The sequence below is a fragment of the Glycine soja genome, chromosome 4 (assembly GCF_004193775.1).
Source record: "Glycine soja cultivar W05 chromosome 4, ASM419377v2, whole genome shotgun sequence".
In the NCBI taxonomy this organism is placed as follows: Eukaryota; Viridiplantae; Streptophyta; class Magnoliopsida; order Fabales; family Fabaceae; genus Glycine; species Glycine soja.
In genome coordinates, this window is record NC_041005.1 from 6,025,951 (window position 1) to 6,046,873 (window position 20,923).

General features: G+C 33.4%; 3 protein-coding genes across 4 annotated transcripts; all 3 read right to left on the minus strand.

Moving 5' to 3' along the window:
• Positions 1 to 2,762: 2,762 nt before the first annotated feature.
• LOC114409016 (general transcription factor IIF subunit 1-like) lies at positions 2,763 to 5,612 on the minus strand. Its single transcript, XM_028372289.1, has 3 exons — positions 4,815 to 5,612; positions 3,784 to 4,045; positions 2,763 to 3,496 (listed from the first exon to the last, which is right to left on the minus strand). Exons 1-3 carry the CDS (start codon positions 5,133 to 5,135, stop codon positions 3,111 to 3,113), a joined length of 969 nt encoding a protein of 322 aa, XP_028228090.1. The 5' UTR covers positions 5,136 to 5,612; the 3' UTR covers positions 2,763 to 3,110.
• Positions 5,613 to 7,673: 2,061 nt separating this feature from the next.
• Positions 7,674 to 11,733, minus strand: LOC114409017 (syntaxin-32-like). 2 transcript variants are annotated; one of them, XM_028372291.1, is made up of 5 exons: positions 11,235 to 11,733; positions 10,880 to 11,130; positions 10,624 to 10,796; positions 8,981 to 9,178; positions 7,674 to 8,066 (listed from the first exon to the last, which is right to left on the minus strand). In XM_028372291.1, exons 1-5 carry the CDS (start codon positions 11,464 to 11,466, stop codon positions 8,018 to 8,020), a joined length of 903 nt encoding a protein of 300 aa, XP_028228092.1. In that variant the 5' UTR covers positions 11,467 to 11,733; the 3' UTR covers positions 7,674 to 8,017. The 2 variants fall into 2 exon arrangements, with proteins under 2 accessions (XP_028228092.1, XP_028228091.1); XM_028372290.1 differs by having other exon boundaries at positions 7,674 to 8,104.
• A 4,615-nt stretch (positions 11,734 to 16,348) lies between these two features.
• LOC114409018 (syntaxin-32-like) lies at positions 16,349 to 20,816 on the minus strand. The gene is made up of 5 exons (XM_028372292.1): positions 20,393 to 20,816; positions 20,040 to 20,290; positions 19,776 to 19,951; positions 18,657 to 18,851; positions 16,349 to 16,724 (listed from the first exon to the last, which is right to left on the minus strand). Exons 1-5 carry the CDS (start codon positions 20,628 to 20,630, stop codon positions 16,565 to 16,567), a joined length of 1,020 nt encoding a protein of 339 aa, XP_028228093.1. The 5' UTR covers positions 20,631 to 20,816; the 3' UTR covers positions 16,349 to 16,564.
• Positions 20,817 to 20,923: the final 107 nt, after the last annotated feature.

Below are 20,923 nucleotides of genomic sequence, written 5' to 3' on the forward strand. Positions count from 1 at the left end.
ATAGCAAACTAATGTTTTTTATTTTTTTTATAAAGAAGTAAAAACGTGATGGTACTTTAAAGTATTTTCTTTTTAATACATGTTTTCTAAATCCTAAAAATTTGTAAATAAAAATTATTTTCAAAAAATGAAAACATAAAATAAAGACTCAAAAAATGAAATATCAATTACATATTTGGTATGTCGGGGTTTATACTCATAGGGATTATGTAAGTGATTAATGATCAAATATTCATTATCCTTTAGAGTAAATTGGGTTCTTATTGACTCAAGATATGATCTGGTCAACTAACGCTCAAGTCATAATTAGATTGAGAAATATTTCTATGTAGTGTTTTGAGAAGTTTAAAAAAAATCATCATTAACATGATACATTATTTTTAGTGAGATTTGTTGTGAGATACAAATGATGTATTTCACATATAGGGTATAAACTCATAGGAGTTATGTGATTATGAATGATTGATAATTAAGTAATTATTGTCCTTGAGACTAGACTAGACTCTTATCAATATGAGATATGAACAAGTCAATTGACACTCAAGTCAAAATTTGATTGAAGTTGTCATGAAATATTTCTAAACAATGTTTCAAGGAGTTTAAAAGTTCTTTCATCATGAACACGATACATCTTTTTAGTGGGATTTATGCAAGTGAAATATTTTATATATGGGATCTAAACTTGTAGGAGTTGTGTGATTAACACTAATTGATGGACATGTAACCATTATCCTTAAGACTAGACTAAACTCTTATCAACATGAGAGATAAATTGGTGAAAGTTCAATTGAGATTATCATAGAATATTTATAGGCAATATCTTGCAAAGTTTAGCAATTCTTTCATTATAAACATGATATATCTTTTAAGAAAAATTTGTTGTAAGATACTAGTGTTTCATATGTGGAGTCTGCAGTTATGATTGACATTGATGAATAATCAAGTAATCATTATTCTTGATAAGACTAAATTTTCTCAACATAAAAGGTTAATCAGTTAGTTAGCTCTAACCAAGTTATGAATTTAACCTTATTATATTTTAAAATAAAAAATTATATAAAATTGACGCAATTTTTTTTTTTTTAATAAAATTTGCGCTAGTCGCATTCGTAGGTGATGTCATTTATAATCTCTTCCGGTGCAGCGGTGCTATCATTCTTTTATCTTTTTTCCCTTAATTTATTCATTATATGTTTTATTCTTGTCCGACTTAAAGTTGAAGCCATGCCTTGAAGGTATGAATTGTAATACACCTAGTTTTTTTTTTTTTTATCGAAGTGATTATAATTATAATTCTTCAAAAACTCCATGATATTTTCTAGTTTAAGTGTGAAAGTTATTAAAATATGTTCTAAATCATAGTTGACGAAATGCAATACATGTGTGATATTCATTAAAAACTAATCACATGGTCAAAATCATTTCATTAATCGGCGGAATTGTTAGGTACAAAAAATGTACTTATATACACGTTATTGATAGCTAATAGACTAATGTATCATTCCTCTGTTAAGAATCGTAGGATGTGGTGTAACAGTTCAAGATCCTCAGGCTTTCATCGAAGCATGTTCTGAAGAAGAAGAAAAAAAGTTTTTTCCTCCTTTTTCATACAAAGAAATATAGAGAAACTATCGTCCTTAGTGTGTGAGAAGAAAGCTTATTTCATGATTCCATTTATATCTAAAGAAATGTTAAGAATAATGCACCATCTATTTCTCTTTTTACACTTTATTACTAAGAATTAGACTATACAATAATAATGTATTCTCTCACGATATCTTTCTATTAATTCTCTTATGCTATTATATAAGAAAAATATTAAATGAAAAAAAAATAAAAACATGTAATATCTTTAAAAACACATTTAATTCTTTGTGAATTTAATAACTAGAAAGAAATTATAAGATATAAAAGTATTCTACACTAAAATGTGGATTGCACTCCCTATTTATGCTATGTTATAAAGAGGAATAGCATTCTTTCTAATATTCTTCTTAATATCAAGTGACATTCTCAATCAATAAACAGAAAAGAACAGAAAAGAATCATGTAATATGCAAGTATCACCCACTCATGCCTCCTCACAAAGCCAAAAACCTTTCAAATATTCACTAATAAGATGTATAATCACGAGTTTTTTCATGAAATTAATTAAAGAATAATTGGTTTTATTTATTGTGAACTTGGAAATGCTTATTCAAAGGATGAAATACAACTATGCATCATTTTATATAATAGTATATCTTAATGTATTTTTTATCATGTTCATAAATCTTACGAATGACCTTTCTCTAAATTAGCATAGAGAATATTTTAGTAGAAAACAAGCGTTACTACAAAGTACGGGTAGCATGTTTTGTTACTTAATCCAAAGGTGCTCCAGTCCAGTCTCCTGAAAAAACAATGGAGGACAACCCCTAGATGAAAGAAATCAAATCACTCCATCCAAGCTTATTTTACTACAACACACATCACCTATCTACATAATTTTTACCATCTAATGAGAAGTGAGAACTAACTTCTCGCTTTTTGCAGATCTTCATTCTATTCTATTCTATTCTATTTTTGACACCTCAGATGGGAATCGACTAAATCAGAGTGCACTAAGGGAATTATTCGTTTAGATTGATGATAACAACTGAAAACATCTGTATACTAATACAGTATCTCAAGCTAGATAACTTAGAGATAGCATTCTCTACCACTATTCCGATTGAACCGAAAACAACGATGTCAAACGAATTGGATCAATTTAGGCAAGGTTTATAATATAACCTTAAAAACAACACAAGAATTTCTATAGAATAAACACTCAGTCAGAACTAATTGATCACTGATCAGCCACAAAGATATATAAGAACTACAATGCACAATTATGTAGTTCGGGTAAAATATTTAAAGCTAAAATTTTCTATGCCAAAATAGCAAGTCCAGAACAATTGAACAACATTAATTTCCAAAAAAAACTAGATGAAAATTTCCCAGGTCCACTGAAATACGACCAGAATCATCACCATTCTCACCAGAGCCTAAAGCCCACTGTTTATTTGGCATCATCATATGAACAAGAAATACAAATTCCTGTATTGATGTCAAGGAGCAGGGTTCTTTTACCGGATGGGTTGCTGGTTATAATGGTTCTTCTCTTTTTTCTTTGCAGCAGCAAGCCTTGCACTCCTTGCAGCAGCCTCTTGAGCAGCAGCTCTTGCAGCAGCATCCATTTCTTTACTAGACTTCTTCTTCTTTGTAGAAGCAACTTTCTTGAGACGCTCTTTCACATCAACAGTAGATGTATCCTCCTCCACATTTTCGGTGCCTGTGGCCAAATCGGGCCCATTGTTTGTGTCAGAACTGTTGGGTTGATCTTGAGATTCTTTCACCTCCTTGGAAGCTTTATCCTTCTTTTTCTTCTTCTTGGAAGTTTTGGATTCTGCAGGGACATTTTCTTTCTTTTCTCCATCTCCATCAGTCTCAACACCTGTCTTATCCTGAGCACCTGCAAATGCAATTTCACAACATCTTATTTCAGCAAGATTCAATAACAATAAGCTTTGAGTGCTTGCATCTTGAAACACGAAAAAATTACTTTTCTCAGATAAAAGAAGATTAAAAAAAGTGGTTTGAATAAAAAGGTTTGTCTTCTGTAGTTAAATAGAAAAACCTGTTGATGCAAAACAAAAGAAGTGGCCAACAAAGAAGAAGAACAAGGCTAATTAATAAACTAAACTCACAAAACACATAATATAATATCCAAAATAACATGGCACAGTTCTACAAATTTACCTTGAGACTCATCTTGACCATCTTTACTTTGTTTTGGTGCCACTCCAAAATCAGCTAGAAGAGCCTCAAGCTCTGCAAGTTCCTTCTTCTTCCTTTCCTTTTTAGAGAGCTGCCTTTCTGTCTCTTTTGGTGGTGGCAAAGGGACTTCAGCATCCTTCTTAACCTCAGGTTCGGGTTTCAAAGATTCTTCGGGTTCATGATCATGCTCTTCCTCCACCTCATCATCCCCTTCATCCAAAATATCTTCCTCACTCTCACTATCCTGTAATAAGAAACCCTGTCAACTATAAAGCACCAAATCTGGAACAGCTGTCCTAGCCATTCGACTTAGACTTAGCAAAAACAATACCACACAAACACAAACACAAACCATTATATACTTCCATTACATGCAGACAGTAACCTCAAAAAAAATATCCTTGTGATTACAATTTTAAGTTCAAAGAATCTCTAATTTGCCAATACATAATAAAACTAGTAGTCTAGTACAAACTAAATGGCAGACAAAAAAAAAACATGCGGCATGTATTCTTCCCAAAGATAAAGCACAATTATAACAAAAACATTACATCGGAAAAACACAAGTATGTCAAACTTACGGCGTGTTTGGTTCCACATCCCGTACGTAAATTTTCACATTTACTAATAGTTCATTTGGAAACTCGTTGATATGTAAGAAATCACACACTTGAAAGCTATATCTATTTAGAAGTGGAAAATCACATCCAAATCATAGAATCAAACTCCGTACAAGAAGCTAATAGTTATAGCTTTCACATCCCAGACCTGATTTCTTATTTCTCAACTAGTTTCAAAACACACATATAAACTGAATTCACAAGGAATCAACTCACATAACAACCAATATAATAATAAAGAATATTCAAACTTTATAATAGCCACCCGATTTCACCATCCACAAAAACTAGACACCAGTATATCCAGTAATTCAAGAGAATCACGTTATCTATCCACACAGTAAAAAAAAACAGATAAATAACAAAAACAAATAAACAAACAAATCCTCGCACCTCAAAATTCCCATGTTTGTCCTCCTTACTGTGATGAGGTTCGGAAACGCCCCACACCGATTGGGGCGGCGCCGTGGTGGCGTAGTAATCGTCGTCGTCCTCGTCGTCGACGTCGGCCCAAGACTTGGCGTTCAGCGGCGCCGGGGCCCAAAACACTTGGGCCTCGGCCTTCGCGGACTGGGCCTGCGATTTTGTCGACGAACCCTTGCTCTTCTCCTTATCGGACTTCTTCTTCTTCTTCAGAGTATCCAGCGCCGCAAACACGTTCGTGTTGTTCAACACCAACGACCCTTCCTCCCTCCTGTTTCCACCTCCCACCATTTTTTTCCTTCCTCAGATCAAACACTCTCCTCAACGCTTCCACGCGATTCCCCTAATAATACCTGTAACTTTTTTTCTCCGAAATTCGAATTCTAACGCTCGACCTCGCCGTTTATCGATTTAAATAGAAACAGAAACTTAATCAAAACAAACAAAAAAAAAAATCAACAAGTAAACTAAATTTACTCTCGAATGTTAAAATCGGGTGAAAACGTTTGTTTTTGGTTAGGATGTTAAAATAAAATTGAGCCAATTTTTGTTTGTTATTTAATCGATGAAAACAAGAGCGGTGCTTAGAGATCTGGCGATCGGTGAAGACCGTGAGAATTGAAATCGGGAGAGAGCAGAATCCAGATTCGGGTTTGGAAGAAAAGAGAGGAAGAGTTGAGGATGAGTGAGACGCAGACAATGGACGAGAGATGGTAGTTCTTCCGAGCTAGGGTTATAACAATACGGAGAAGATAACGAAATGAAGGAAGCACGCCCGGAACAGAGCTTTTATAGGGTTTTTTTATTTTATTTTGTAATTTCATTATTATTTGTAACTTTTTTATTAATATTTTTTGTCCTTAAATTATTTGAACTTTTTTGCTTTTACTCTCTAATCAAAATTTTGACTAGCTTTCCTTAAATTATTTTTCCATTAACATTTTTTTCTCTAATGACGTGATAATTGTGAGTTGTAAGTTATTAAGTACATGTAAGTTATTTTAGAAATTGTATGTTTAATGATGAACATTTTAAAAAATTTATTTTTAGTCACTCAACATTTTTCTACTAGTCTTAGTTTCTCATCTTATTCATTTTTACTCGCTTGACAATTTTTTAGGCACAAAATATTATTTAGTAGTGATGGAAGAGACTAAAATCAATGATAGACATCGGTCAAGGATTAAGAGTGATCACAAAAGCATTAAGAGTAAAAAGTAAAATTTGTGAAGAAATGAGAGACTAAGACCATAAAAAACATGTTGAAAGACTATAAGTGAATTTTATAAAAAGATAAGAGATTAAAAAAATTAAAACAAACAAAAATTATACGTGAATATCATATCAAATTAGTTGATAACGTCGTAGTCACTTGTCATTATTTAATCGTGATACTTGATGATAAAAATCAAAATGTTAAGTATAAAATATTTTTTAATCCTTAGATAACATTTAATAATTAACAACATTTATTAAGTGCTACCTAAATCATTTTGATGATCAAAAGGGATTAGTTTCAAAATTAGAGGAATACAAATAAGATTAAAAAAAATAGAACTAAAATCAAACTTCAAAAAATTTAGAAGAACCAAAAAGTAGAAATTTCTCATGCAAGACTTAACCAAGACATTAGCTAAGGAAGTAAAAAAAAAAGTGTTTTATTGAGATAAGTAAAAATAGCTCTCTAATTACTTTTAGGTTTCAATCTCTTTAGATGAATTTGAAATAAAAGTTATAAAAATTGGTATGAATCTCACCTCTCCACTCTATTATAATTCAAATATTTCATTTCTTTTCATCCCTTTCACTTTCTTACCTCTTTTATATCTTTAAAGTAAATACAAAGTTAAATACACTCCCACATGTTTTCAAATAAAACCTTTTTTTTTAATTCTTTAATAAGTACCCTAAACAAGATCCTTAAGACTTATTGTCGGCATTTTTTACAACTTCACCAAGGCTGCAGGTTTAAAAGTTAGACTTGCAAAATCTAGAGCGTATTTTTTTTTTAGTTTTAAGGTGGGAAATGCGCTTCCACTTCCTCCATCCGACGCACTCACTCACCAAGTCCGAAGAATTTCTTACAAAAATAAAAAAATTAATACATAAAGAGGAAAAAAACATACATATCTGTGTAACCCTCCGACCTTTACAAATGAACATTGAGCAGATAAATATTTTCTTTTTACAGAAAATTTAATGAAATGTTTATTAAATAAGTTTATTCTATTAAAATTTATATCACAAACTCTCTTTTCTTAGAGGAATTTATATTATAAACTTAGCGTAAGCTTTACCAAAAAATTTGAACAAAATTATAAAAACATCATGCATTACATTTTATAAATCTAAACAACTTTGATACAAACTCTTGTACAGTTCCAGATTAGCTTATGAAATCGTTTCAGAATGTAAGGCCATGTATCACTGGATCAATTTAATCCGATTGGAAACCGTGTTAACCTTGTACATTCAGCCTGCTCAAAATAATTTGTTTTTTTTTTATCGATAGTTAACGAAGAGATTTGAACCCTCGACTTTCTTACTCCACCCTCATGCCCCGTCTCCAACTATCAAACCACCTTATGACTCCCTGTCAAAATAAAGTGTACGTTCGGCTACTCAAAAAGTTTTATATTTGCAGTCAAGCTACATACGACTGAACATGTAAAAGAAATTACAAGATATATTATTTTCTATTCTAAATATAGTAAATCGTATTAGCAGATTGAAAAACCAAAAATTGTACAACGAGCATTATTGCAATTGCAATGATTTACTATGTTTTTCCTATGATAAGCTGCGCATGGACACATTATCAAGCTACTGTTTTTCTCAGCTCCCAATATAGATAGATTTATGCATAAATATTACAGAAAGTCTCCACTGGATGGACAATACACAATTCACATAGTTCTTAACCTCGTTATATGTATCGATACGTACAAGTATAAAATTTGACAAACTTGGTCCTACGCTAAACTCTGCCAGAATGAATATAGATTTGGAGAAAGAAATATTAATGAAATACAAAAGGCTTATCACCAGTAATAAGGGCGTCATATGTGTCCTCGTTTTCATTTCTCTGTCATTAGAATGACTATGCCACAAAAAATAAGAAAACCATAAGAAAAAATATTAATACAAAGAAAATCTTGATCATCAGCCACCTATTAGAAGATATGCTGTTCAGATACTTCAACAAAGCCCCTTGCGCCCCCTCTACATTTGCCAGTGTATCATCCATATTTTCATCGATCCTGCAAATTAAGTACCTCTATCAACCCCACCAATGTCTCCATTAAAATAAAAAATTAAGCCAAAGTCAATTCACCTTGTCAGCAATCAAAGTAAAGGAATCCAATTGTTCACGTCAAATTACATTAGTTTCAAATTATTGCAGCAAGGATGTCAAACAAGCAAGCTCATGGAGGGGCACACTCAACTCCTACACCCCCCCACTTTAGTTAATAGCCAACAAACCCTATCCCGAGAGAACCCAATTTGCCCCAGCCTGCATGGGGCAGGAATGGTGAATTTAAAACATGCTCTGCTATGAGATAGGGCAGGTGTGGACTTAGGGTCAATCTGCCCTACAGCACCTGTCAACATAAGCATTTTTTATGCTTATCTTAGCTACCAATAAAGAAAATTATATTAACTCATGTTTACTAGTTTAAACACTTTTAACTGTTGTATAAATTTAATTTAATTCAATATATTCAGGCGTAAGGGACAAGATGGGTATAGTGTGGTTCTACTAATAATTTTCTAAACGAGTTTAATTTTAAATCCCTAAAGGGTGCAGTTGGGGGTCAGGTTGAGCAAAAACACACTCAGCACTCCCACATGCCCATTGACATGCTGAACTAATAACAATAGACTGATATCCATCACAAAATATCATTACAAAGATTTAAAGGGGGGAAAAACTGATACTCGGTTGATACATAATATCTACTCATCATAAATCCAAAATTACAAATTATGGATGACTTATTTGATCATAACAGAATCATGAACAAATCAAGCAAGCTTGTATCTTATAATAAAATAATCATATGTCGCATTCAAATAAAGCAATATAGGACAACAAGGATGTATCTATACAGTGCACAAGTGAGGAATACAAAAACCTGATGGCAATCTCTCCTTGTTGGGAAACAAGAGTTGCTAGTTGATTAAAGATGTTGCTGAGCTCATGAATGGTGGACTCAACATTCTGAAGAGCTTCAGCTCTGCTTTGCATGTAACTGTCTTGCAAGGGAACTACCTCTTGCTGCTGCTGCTGCTGCTGTTGCAGCAATGGTTGACTCTCCCCATCTACCTGCTTCCTGTGGATTTAAAAGGCCATAAAATAAATCATGTGAAAGCGTAATTTCAGATATAATTCATCACAACCTTAATATTGGAGAATAACCAAAGTTCTAATCATTTTTTAGAAAGGGATCCAATCATGCCTTGTAACCAGAGCCTCACCAATTCTTTTGGGTCAGACCTAACATTGCAACTTCCAATTGAAAAGGTGCCATTTTATTAAGAGGGGGGAACAACAGTGCGTTTTTGTTAATTTTGCTGAAATTTGAGATTTTGAATCTCCCTAACCATAAATGCATTTTATTCTCCTTCGCTTCTGTTCCTTTATTGTCTTAGTTGAACATATTGCATATTTTCTCCCTTTTCTCTTAACACCAATCATCCTTTTGAAAATTTGGTGAAACTTCTTATCCATTCCCTTTCTCATATAACCTACTTTTGGGATAACTTTCTAGAGTTAGAGATGGTACTCTAAAGAGAAAGGGGACACTACCATCTCCTTGGAATTTGCTTATCTAGGCTCTTTGAGGTATACTAACAACTTGAAAATTTAAGGAAATGAATTTTTAGCACCTTTTCATTTCAGGGAGGTGTATTCTATAGTATAACTTAGGAATTGTATCCTTAAATAATTTTCTAAAGATTGGTGCGAGGATATGTGGAAAAAGATGTTAGGATCCATTGCAAGGTATGGGACTTGAGTCCCATATTGGATGTATGGGATTCTAGTGTGGGATTTATAAGGCCTGGGGATCAGTAACTACAATACAACAGCTTGCTTTAGTGGTGTGATTCTCTCAACATTCTTATCAATTGGTCTTAGAGATTTAGAGCCTTCCAGGTGTCTCTTAGCTACAAAATACAAATGAACGGTGTGAATGGCGACACCGGCGTTGCAGTGTTCACCGAAGACTAGCCAAAGGGGTACTGCATAGCCTGCCCACGTGTGTGCCAAGGCTACAAATGGGATATTAGGATCTAATTGCACAGTATGGGATTCTAGTGTGGCTGTGTAATAAGGCCTTGGACTCTCCAACTATCAGCTAGCTTTTATGGAGTGGATTCTCCCAAGGTCTTATCATACTATCTGTTTGCTTCTCCATAGTCTTTCTGAAATGATTAGATGGTTCTTCACAGTAATGAGTGGATAACAATCATGATGACAAGTTTTTTGTTACTTTTGTGATTATTACTTGTCATCATGATTATTTCAACCCCTATGCAACTTTTGTTATTTGCCTGTGACGCTATCTGCTATAGATATAGAGGATTTTCGGCTTCCCGCCATTTTCCTCAATCTGCTATTGATAACACTGCTTCTTACTCATACACAATTTTATATATCCCATTTAGATTGATTATTTTCATTGTTCTAGCCCGTTTATATCTAAGTTATGCCGCATGATTTAATACAACCTATTGTATAAATAACATATGGAACAAAAAGAACAGCATAACTTACTTAGGAAACAACTGAGATGAAGATGACCCGGTAGCCCATGGTGGAGCGGGGGCATTAGAAGTATTAGCAGCCGACCTTGTAGCCAACGGCCGTTGCCGGACAAAAGGATTTGCAGAGTCCTTAGAACCATTGGCCGAAAACAGCTGCCTTCTATTCTCATGCACTTTCAAGTTCTTCACAAAAACAATAGCATCACATCAGTGTCATCGGCAATTAGCAAGTACACAGAAGCACACCAATACGACAAATAAGGTACCTCAGTTCGCATGGTGAGAACATCCTTAAACTCTTTAGTGGTGCTCATCAACCTTGTCTTCAGGTCATCAACCACCGTGGTTGAATGGCTAGTCGTGTCGGTAGAAGCGTTCCCACTCTCGTTCCTAGAGTTGCAGAGTAACTGAAGATCCACAACCGCAGAGTTTAGAGCAGTGATATCTTGCTTAATAACCCCCGTAAGCTCTTGGATTTCCATAGTAGGGTCATCAAAAACCGAAGTCCTTTTCGCCACTGCGAATCAAGACGAATAGAAAGGTTCAGGACTTCATCACTATTATTAATTCATATCAAATGGTTTTAGAATCGATTAAAATAGGTTATTGTAATTTGCTTACACTTGGCGAGCTTGGCGAGCTTCTGAGACGTTTGGTGAATCCCCAAGCCGATCTTGGAAGCTCTTCTGTTGAACTCTGATTGATTTGCAATCGCCGATCGCTGTTCCTCCGATCTGGATGAGCTGCTGCTTTGTCCATTTGGCGCTGATCCTGTCTTCTTCAACCTCTCCGCAATGCTCTGGAATTCGTGCGTCCGGTCCCGAAACGATGACTGCGCCGATTTGGTGTGCATTTTGCCAATGTATTATCAAACAGTGATGCGAGATCCGTGAAGCCAGCGCCGGAAAATCGGTGTTGTTCTCCGGCGAGGGAAAGAGAAACCCTAGATCTAATTGGAATTGGATCGCATTAGCTGTTGTAGATGGGGGAATGGATAAACGAGGAGGAGGAGGTGTGGTGTGGAAATGGTGCGTTGCACAAAGCAAGAGCAGCACCTTGTTGCTCTATTCGGATTTTGGACATTTTACCCTCACACTCATGTTAACTGCTTCGTCTTTTGCTGCTAAAAGCAAAAAATCCCCACTGTGATTTTACCTTATAATAAAATAAGGTAAAATTGTATTTTTATCTTCTGCTGTTTTTAATTTTAAGTTTAATTTTTCTTTAAATTTATTTATAAATTTAGTCACTCTAATGTAAAATTTCGTAAATTTCATTCTCAAATTCGAATTTAAACGTTATTACGTGTTACATCTGATTGGATTATAAATAATACGTTATTTTAAAGAGTGTGATAATTTTATTTTATTTTTACCCCAACCTAAAAGCTTATCAGAAAATCTCCAAATGTTTACTGCTGGAGATGGAGGAACCATTGAAGTTTTTACTATGTTTCCGGGTGGAAATGGAGGAACCATTGAACTTGTTTAAACGCACGTGAGCCTCAAATTTAAGACTTCTTTTGTTTGTTTTTTTTTTTTTTGTTCTTATGATTATAGTTAAATTGCTAGCACATGCTCCAACAACACTGGCCCCTGCCCGGAATGTCTGGACACTGAGATATACCACGAGCTTGGAAAATGGTAGTCTTGTGGTGAGTATGTTTTGTCATTTGGTGCACCATATAAATGCCGGGTTGTGTTTGCTTTAAATTCTTCTTGATGCATTATATAGATTCTTAGAATTTATATGTAAGACTATTGTGTTGTGTTTTTATAAATTATTCTTTGATGGGAGGGAATGTAATATATTTTGGATTTGTTTTTCTTCCAATACTATTTTTACATGTTTGTGTGAGGTTATAATGATATATCTAGTCCATTCAGGATGTGACGTTCCAATCAATATTCTTATGTGATAGTTAACGTTTAAATTTGGATTTGGGGATCTAATTTATAAAATTTTATATAATTAAAAAACTACATTCATAAATAAATTTAAAAAAGAACTAAAAGACAACCAGGAGAATTAAAAATATAATTTTTTCTAAAAATAAACTAACAATCAATGTAATGTATAAAATATAAAATTAAAATAAAAGATAATGCGTCAAAATTAAAATAAAATATTTCTATCATTGTTAAATAAAGAAATTGTTCCTCTACTCAAAGATGAAAGAATTCATTCCGAAAAAATAAAAAATAAAAACATGGTTAAAATAAAAATGAATTTGAATGTATTAACTCATTTTTGTAATTTTAAAAAAAATCTGGGATAATAAACAAAAGTATAGCAGTTGTTTTTAAAATATAACTGAAAAAAAGAGTGGACATTCAGTTATAATTTAAAACAATCATGTAACTTCCTTGAATTTGTGTATTTTTTTTAATAATTAAGGACATAATTGTCTTAAAAATATAATAACAAAAAAGTGTTCAACAAAAGGAATGTCCCCTTTATCTACGTTGGAAACATAAACATTATCGCATCTGTGTGTCTACATACAACATTTCTATTTCATTATTAGATTTTATTGCGTTGAAGTTTTTGCATTGTAATAATTTCTCCTGTATATTTTAGTTTAATATGTTTTCAGAATACATGTTTATGTATAAATATTTTGTTTACTAATTATGACTGTGTTTATTATGGTAACATGGTATGTCAATATATGATCTTTTGTTTATTATTCCAATTTTTTTTTTAAAATACAATTAGTATTATATATATGTGTGTGTTAATGTGTGTGTGTTTCTAAATGATTCTAATTGTCTCTAATTTCAGCAAAAATATTAACAAATTTATAGATTCATGTGATACACGTATGTCTAGAGAAATACGAATGAAGATGAGTGAAATATTATTAAACTATATGTTGACCTTGGAAAATAAAGTTTCTTGCAGATTTGCTCTTAAAACCTTGTCATATTATTCTTCAAAGGACTGAAGCCTAAAGCAAAATACAAAGTGACAAATAATAAAAGAAACATGCAGTTTGAAACAAAGTCATACCAATCATAAAAATGAAAACAACACGTACAATGGAAAACCCTATAAACTGACAGTATTATGCAGCACGTTTTTATCAACAACTCCAACACAAATGAAGGTGCATTTGCTTAGACAGATATTCATTCTATCACTCAATGTAGTTAGTTTGTAATGTGGCTTCCTAATTTACTTGCATCTCATGAATATGAAAAATGGATTTTCCACTTGAAAACTAACATCCTAAATGGCTTTACTTCTGAATTCAAACTGAACTTATCATCCAATCTCTCAGTACACTTCCTCTCATTAACAATGAAATATAGGAAAAAATACACAAAAGATAGCCTAAATAGTCAACAGACATGACTTCTCTAAAGAAAAAATTAACCGTATACTAAAGGAAGAGTGTGTAGTTACTATAGCATTGGAATAGATATACAAAATAAATAAATAGCCCCCACCTAAATTTAAGACATGATTCCTTACCTCAGTCATGGTGGTGTTCACTGAATTTTTAGACATGGTTGGGCTTCCAATTGGATTTCATCGTTCTCTGCAATGCCTAAATTGATAAGATAAAGAGAAAGCAATTCACAACATAGGAGTTTATAACGAGTACACAGGGGATTTCCCTACAACTAACCCAAAATTAAAATCATGAACTGGAATGAGCCTAATCGAAAAATAATCCAGAAATCTTGATGCAAACATGTACAGATCAAGACTGAACGTATGTGGGTGCCGTTTTATTTTAAAAATTTTAAGAATCGAAGTTGTCTAAATATTAGCCAATAAGCAATGCATTTTAATGGAGATACTCAGTGCAAACAAAATAAGAATGCATTTCACTCAATAGAGACATGGGTGTCATCATTTGCAAAAAGAATTCGAAGTTGTTTACCATATGTTTTCAAACTTCTATACACTCAAGACTCAAGTGTTTTTATGTAAGTGTCCCATTGAAACTCTAAGGGGTGAATATGTGTGTGTGTGAGAGAGAGAGAGAGAAAGACAAATCAGGAAAAAAAACTAATTTATGTAGAAGGCAAAAAAGGAATGATGAATTGATGATGACTACTTTGTGGACTCTTACTTATTTTGTGCTCTATCACTTCAGCTACTTTGCCAACACTGAACCAACACCATTTCTTCATTGTTGCTCTTCTTCTTTTACAACTAAAATGGATCAGGGGTTAATAACTATGTTGTTACCTGTTAGGAGTGGAGTCCTCCATACACGTATTTAAAAAATAAATAAAGAACATGGTTTGAAAGTTATAAAAACAAAGGGAAAAAAGGAAAATGTAATCATCCTCAAACACAAAATGAAAATGATATGAAGGAGAAAGAACAACAAAAAATGAGAATGAGGGGAAAGAAAAGGGTGGGTGGGTCCGAGAATGTGAAACAAACGTGGGAGAGTATGCGGTTACACCAAGTTGGGTCTGTTATTCAATTTCAAAGGGAAAAAAAGAACAAAGAAATTCAATTTCAAAAAAAAAAAATAGAGAATGTGTAGTTTTTTTTAAATCGTGGAGTGTGCAGTTACTCTTGGTGGCCTTGTACAGTTCCTCTGGCAGTTGAAGGATGAAATTTAAAAATAAAATGTAATATCCATTCGTAATATTATTGGAGAATACATGTTAAAGGGTAAAATAGAGAAAAAATGTGTATACCAAATGGGTGTATTCCCATTATATATGGGTACAACATTTTGCGTTTTTCTTCACGTGACAACCATCATCAAAAGTTATTTTATAATTAAGGTGTATAATATATAAATTTAGTAATTAACCTACCTTGAAACGTCATGTCACGTGAAGAAAAACACAAAATATTATATAATAATGATGAAAACACAGTATTATATAATGAATATATGTTGGATATAGTTCAAAATTAAGATTTAAAGAATAATAAAGATAAAATCAAAATAAGATTTTATATAGGATTTAAAGAATATTAATGAAAGATAAAAACAAGACTAACAAAAATAGGTATAAGATTTTATTAATATATATATATATATATATATACATATATATATATATATATATATTCTAAAAGTTTATCTTCGGAATTCTGAATCATAATTTGGGAGATACATTTATGGAATAGGTATATGTAATTCTGGAAATACATTTCTGGAAAGCAAAAAAGATGTATTTCTTTAAAAAAAAAGGGTAAAATGGGTAATTGAGTAAGAGGTAGAAAGGGGTACAGAGTGTAATTAGAAAAAATGAGGGTGTAAATAACAAGGGCCTAAAAATAATTGCTATCGACACAATTCATTTGTAGTTGACTGGTCAGCTATTTAGCCCAACCTTAGTCCAGAAGGGTCGAATTAAGATTTTAGACACGAATCTTATATGTTATAGTTTAAAATTAAAATTAATTTTATAATCAATTCAAGACCTACTTTCTGCACTCAACTTTTCAACAATTTTCTACATTTTCCATCGTAATCAATTTCCTAAATAATAACTCCATTTTTTCTCGCGCAAGAAAAAAACAATATAGCTAAAACTGAAAAATTAAAGAATTAACACATTTTGTATTGCTGCTTGTTCAAATTTGTTCTTCTTAGAGTGCATTTTATTTATAATTTTTTTTAAAGTAGTTATTATAAGTTAAAACTTAAGCAAATATTGTTAATGATTTTTTTTTTCATATTACTTTTATCTGTGATCAGCTCCTGAACGCATTATTAAAAAGAAAAAAGAAACATATCCTTGCATAAAATATTACAGAAAGCCTCCTCTACTGTAGTATAATAGTCGTGAACACGGTTCTTAACCTTGTTACATGTATGTAGCAATACGTACAAGTATATTTATTTGACAAACTTGGTCTTAAGTTAACTCTGCAAGAATGAATATATATATTTGGAGAAATAAATATTAAAGAAATACAGAACGCCGACACTCATGTCATTGTTTTCATTTCTGTCACCCAAATGACTATGCCACAAAAAATAAGAAAACCATAAGGAAAAATATTAATACAAAGAAAATTTTGATCATCAACCACCGATTAGAAGATATGCTGTTCAGATACTTCAACAAAGCCCCCTGTGCTCCCTCTACGTTTGCCAATGTATCATCCATGTTTTCATCAATCCTGCAAATTAAGTACCTCTATCAATCCCACTATGTCCCAATTGGCCAATATGAAAAATCAAGCAAAAGCCAATTCACCATATCGGTAATTGAAGTATTCGTATTCAATTGCTCACGCCAAATTGTCAAACAAGTAAGCTTCATTAAACTCGTGGAGTTTGCCCCTGGCAAACTCCACTGGTAAACTAGCACATTTGCTATAACTAAGTAGCATGTATTGATATCCATAACAAAAGATACTAACTAGAATGATTTAAAAATAACAATAAAACCCTATGGATAAATAACATCTAATGATCACAAATTCTATTCATAATTGCACAGTGGCAGTAAAATTTATAATTTCATAATCATACATAAGTAATTAAATCCTAGCATCAAGAGTCAACAACAAGTTGAGCAAGATCTTCAAAATAAATCATTTAGAAGAAAGAAAAACAAAAACATTCTCACCATTTTACCAAGTTTACACCATGCTTGAGTATAACCATTTTGCAAATAAGTTAAACACATGTTTTACAGGTCAATTCACAAGTTCGACAACATTGTTGCATGACTTTCTCCCTTTCTACTCTGTTTATCATTTTTTTATAATAGGAATCACATATATTCAGAAACTGATTAAAAAAAAATTCAAAACTTGAATAATGTAGCCAAGATAAATCCCAGCATTGACTGACATGCATTAAAAAACCAAGTTTTCACAGCCTCTTCCACCAGTTCATATCCATCAAACTAGTCCTCATTTAAAGATTAAATAAGGAAAAGCACTAATTAGTCTACAATGTCCTACTTCTATTGTATACATAGTTTCCAAGATATCCCAAAACATAAGAAACAATTATTTAAAAAGGTCATAAACAAGGAGGGAAAAGGAAAGAAACTGTAAAGTGAGCACAAACTTTCATTGCCAATTAGCCTCCCCCCCCCCCCCCCAAAAAAAAAAAAAAGAAAGAAACCAAAGATGTGTCAGTAATTTTAACTGCACATTGGAACAAGGAGGGAATGTAATAGAAACTGGTAGTATATTAAAGGAAATAGGTGAATTTCTAGGAGATCAACTCCTTTACAGCAGATAAGTATAACTCAATCCCAGAAAAAGAAAAAAAAAAAAAGAGAAAACAGGAATAACAATGCAAAAAAGGAAAATAACAACCAGAGCTGCAAGAAGCAACCTCTGTCCCCTGGGCAAATGCCTAACCAAATTCTGTTATGACCCTTTGCTACTCTCCCCCTATCCTATAAACACATCCTCCACTATCTTTCCCATCATGGCAGAATATTCCAGTGCAATGTCCTCTTGCCATGTGGACATTCTGTTATGCATATCACAGCTTCTGTCTTTGCATTCCCATGCTTAGCCCATTTGTTCCCAGCCCATCTCCTTTCCTTTTACCCCTCCTCTTATAGCATGGGTTAAAGGCACAACAAAATATTTCTATGGCAAGATCAGCACATATCCAAAGGAACAAATAGGATAAAGGAAATAATTAAAGCAATACAGGAAAGCCATGTGATTTAAGTCCTCTAATAGTCTAATTATATAATGCACTTTAGAGAGCAACAAGCATGTGAATGACCATTCATAAGGAAGACATCAAAGGTTCAGAACCTTTCAAGTACAAACTTGTCCATAAAATTATCGTGACATAATTTGTTTAGTTTTTCATCAACAAACAAATAACAACACAAGCCTTATTCTACTAGGTGAAGTCGGCTACATGAATCACATGGCATCATTAGGTTAAAGACCAAATTTACAAAAAGATTCATGAGTGATTCATGTTAGTTAGATGTATTGAAAAGTTTTATATTGCCTGCCAATACAGAAACAATGAACAATAAGAACGTATATATATATATATATATATATATATATATATATATATATATATATATATATATATATAGCGCACAAGTGAGACATAAAAACCTGATGGCAATCTCTCCTTGTTGGGAAACAAGTGTTGCTAGCTGATTGAAAATGTTGCTAAGCTCATGAATAGTGGACTCAACATTCTGAAGTGCTTCAGCTCTGCTTTGCATGTAACTATCTTGCAATGGAACTACCTCCTGCTGCTGCTGTTGCTGTTGCAACAATGGTTGACTCTCCCCATCCACTTGCTTCCTATAGATTTAAAAACCATGAAAAAAGTTTAAAACAAAATTTGGAAGAAGCCAGAATTCCAGAGAGAATTTGACCCAACCTGAAACAACCATAAAATATTAGAGCATAACAAAAGTTTTTATCATTTAAGGGAAAGGATTGACAAATCATGCCTTAAAACTAAGCTCTTAATTTGGACTGAGAAGTCCACTGTTTGCAGGGTAGACCTGACATTTCAACACCCATCCCTTTTGTTGGGCCAAGCCAACCCAACAAAGGAAAATGTCTTGAGTAGGCCAGCCTGCTTCTCTACATGCATTTTGGACCAGCCTGTTTGACCCACCAAATACTCCTGGCCAGGCAAAGTTTCAATAGTCCTAGAGTTTCGTTGGGCCAGGCTAGGCCAACAACACAATGTCTGAAAGAGGGCCAGCCTGTTTAACAGGTCTAATTGTAATCAAACAAGCAACTGAAGTCCACTAGTTAAATTAAGTGAATAAATTAATCAATTAAGTAAGGCAGCAGTTGTGAACTTATGCTTGTTTGATGCAATCTCAACAGAGGGATAGACAAAGTTAATAAGTTGGAATTAACATTGGTACAATGGTTGCTAAAAAAATGCTGCAGAATTGAGTTGGACTTCGATAACATTTCAAGGAAAAGAAATAAACAAAAGCTATTTAAGTTTGTGACCACACTTTTACTATATATTAATAAACCAACTACTCTTAGAATCATCGTTCCTTTCAACAAAAATCATGCACTGAATAATGTAACCAAGCATAACAACACACATTAATGTGATGAGGAAACATATCAATTCTAATAATATCGCAATTTAGTTTACCTGCATTACACAACAAATAGCAAGAAAACAACAAACACATGCTACTAAAATCCTACAACCAACAAAAGAACATGTAGAAATAAAAATGATTAACTTACTTGGGAAACGCCTGAGATGAAGATGGTGACCCATTAGCCCAGGGAAGAGCAGGGGCACTAGAAGTACTAGCAGCCGCCCTTGCAGCCAACGGCCGTTGCCGAATAAAAGGATTCGCAGAATCCTTAGAAGCAGAAGACGAAAACAACTGTCTTCTATTCTCATGCACTTTCATATTCTTCACAAAAACAACAGCACAACATCAATCAATCTCAACATTGCACCCATAAAACACACACAACAAACGCACCAACACAACAAGGCACCTCAGTTCTCATGGTCAAAACATCCTTAAACTCTTTGGTGGTGCTCATCAACCGTGTCTTCAAGTCATCGACCACCGTGCTCGAATGGCTAGAGGTATCGGCAGAAACATTTCCAGTCTCATTCCTAGAGCTACACACCAACTGAAGATCCACAACAGCAGAGTTCAGAGCAGTGATATCCTGCTTAATAACCCCCGTAAGCTCTTGGATTTCCATAGTAGGGTCATCAAAAACCGAAGTCCTTTTCGCTACTGCGAATCAAAACGAATAGAAAGTTTCATAACCTCACAATTACCAATTCATATAATATGATTCTAAAATCGATTAAAATAATTTTATTGTAATTTGCTTACATTTGGCGAGTTTGGCGAGCTTCTGAGACGTTTGGTGAATCCCGTAGCCGATTTTGGAGGCCCTTCTATTGAACTCCGATTGATTCGCGATCGCGGATCGCTGTTCCTCCGATCTGGAAGAAGTGCTGCTACTACTGGGCCCATTGGGCCCTGATCCGGACTTCTTCAACCTCTCTGTGATGCTGTGGAATTCCTGTGTCCGATCCCGGAACGATGACTGCGCCGATTTGACGTGCATTTTCTTTTACCGTTTCCGAAATTCGAGATCGGTGAAGGCAATAGGACTAACCCTAGGTTCAGCTCGAATTGAATTTGAATTTGCGGTGGGTTAAGGAATGGTTGGGGAAGACACGGATACGAAGGAGGATATGTGAGTGTGCAAAAAAAATAAAATTGGGTCAAGGGTGTGTTTGTTTACATTCAATGATAGGCTCATCCTTTAATGTGTAGAATAATAAATTCGTTTAAGAGATGAACATTAAAATTTAGTTCTCCAAATTGAATAAAATTATAATAATCATTTAGAAAAAA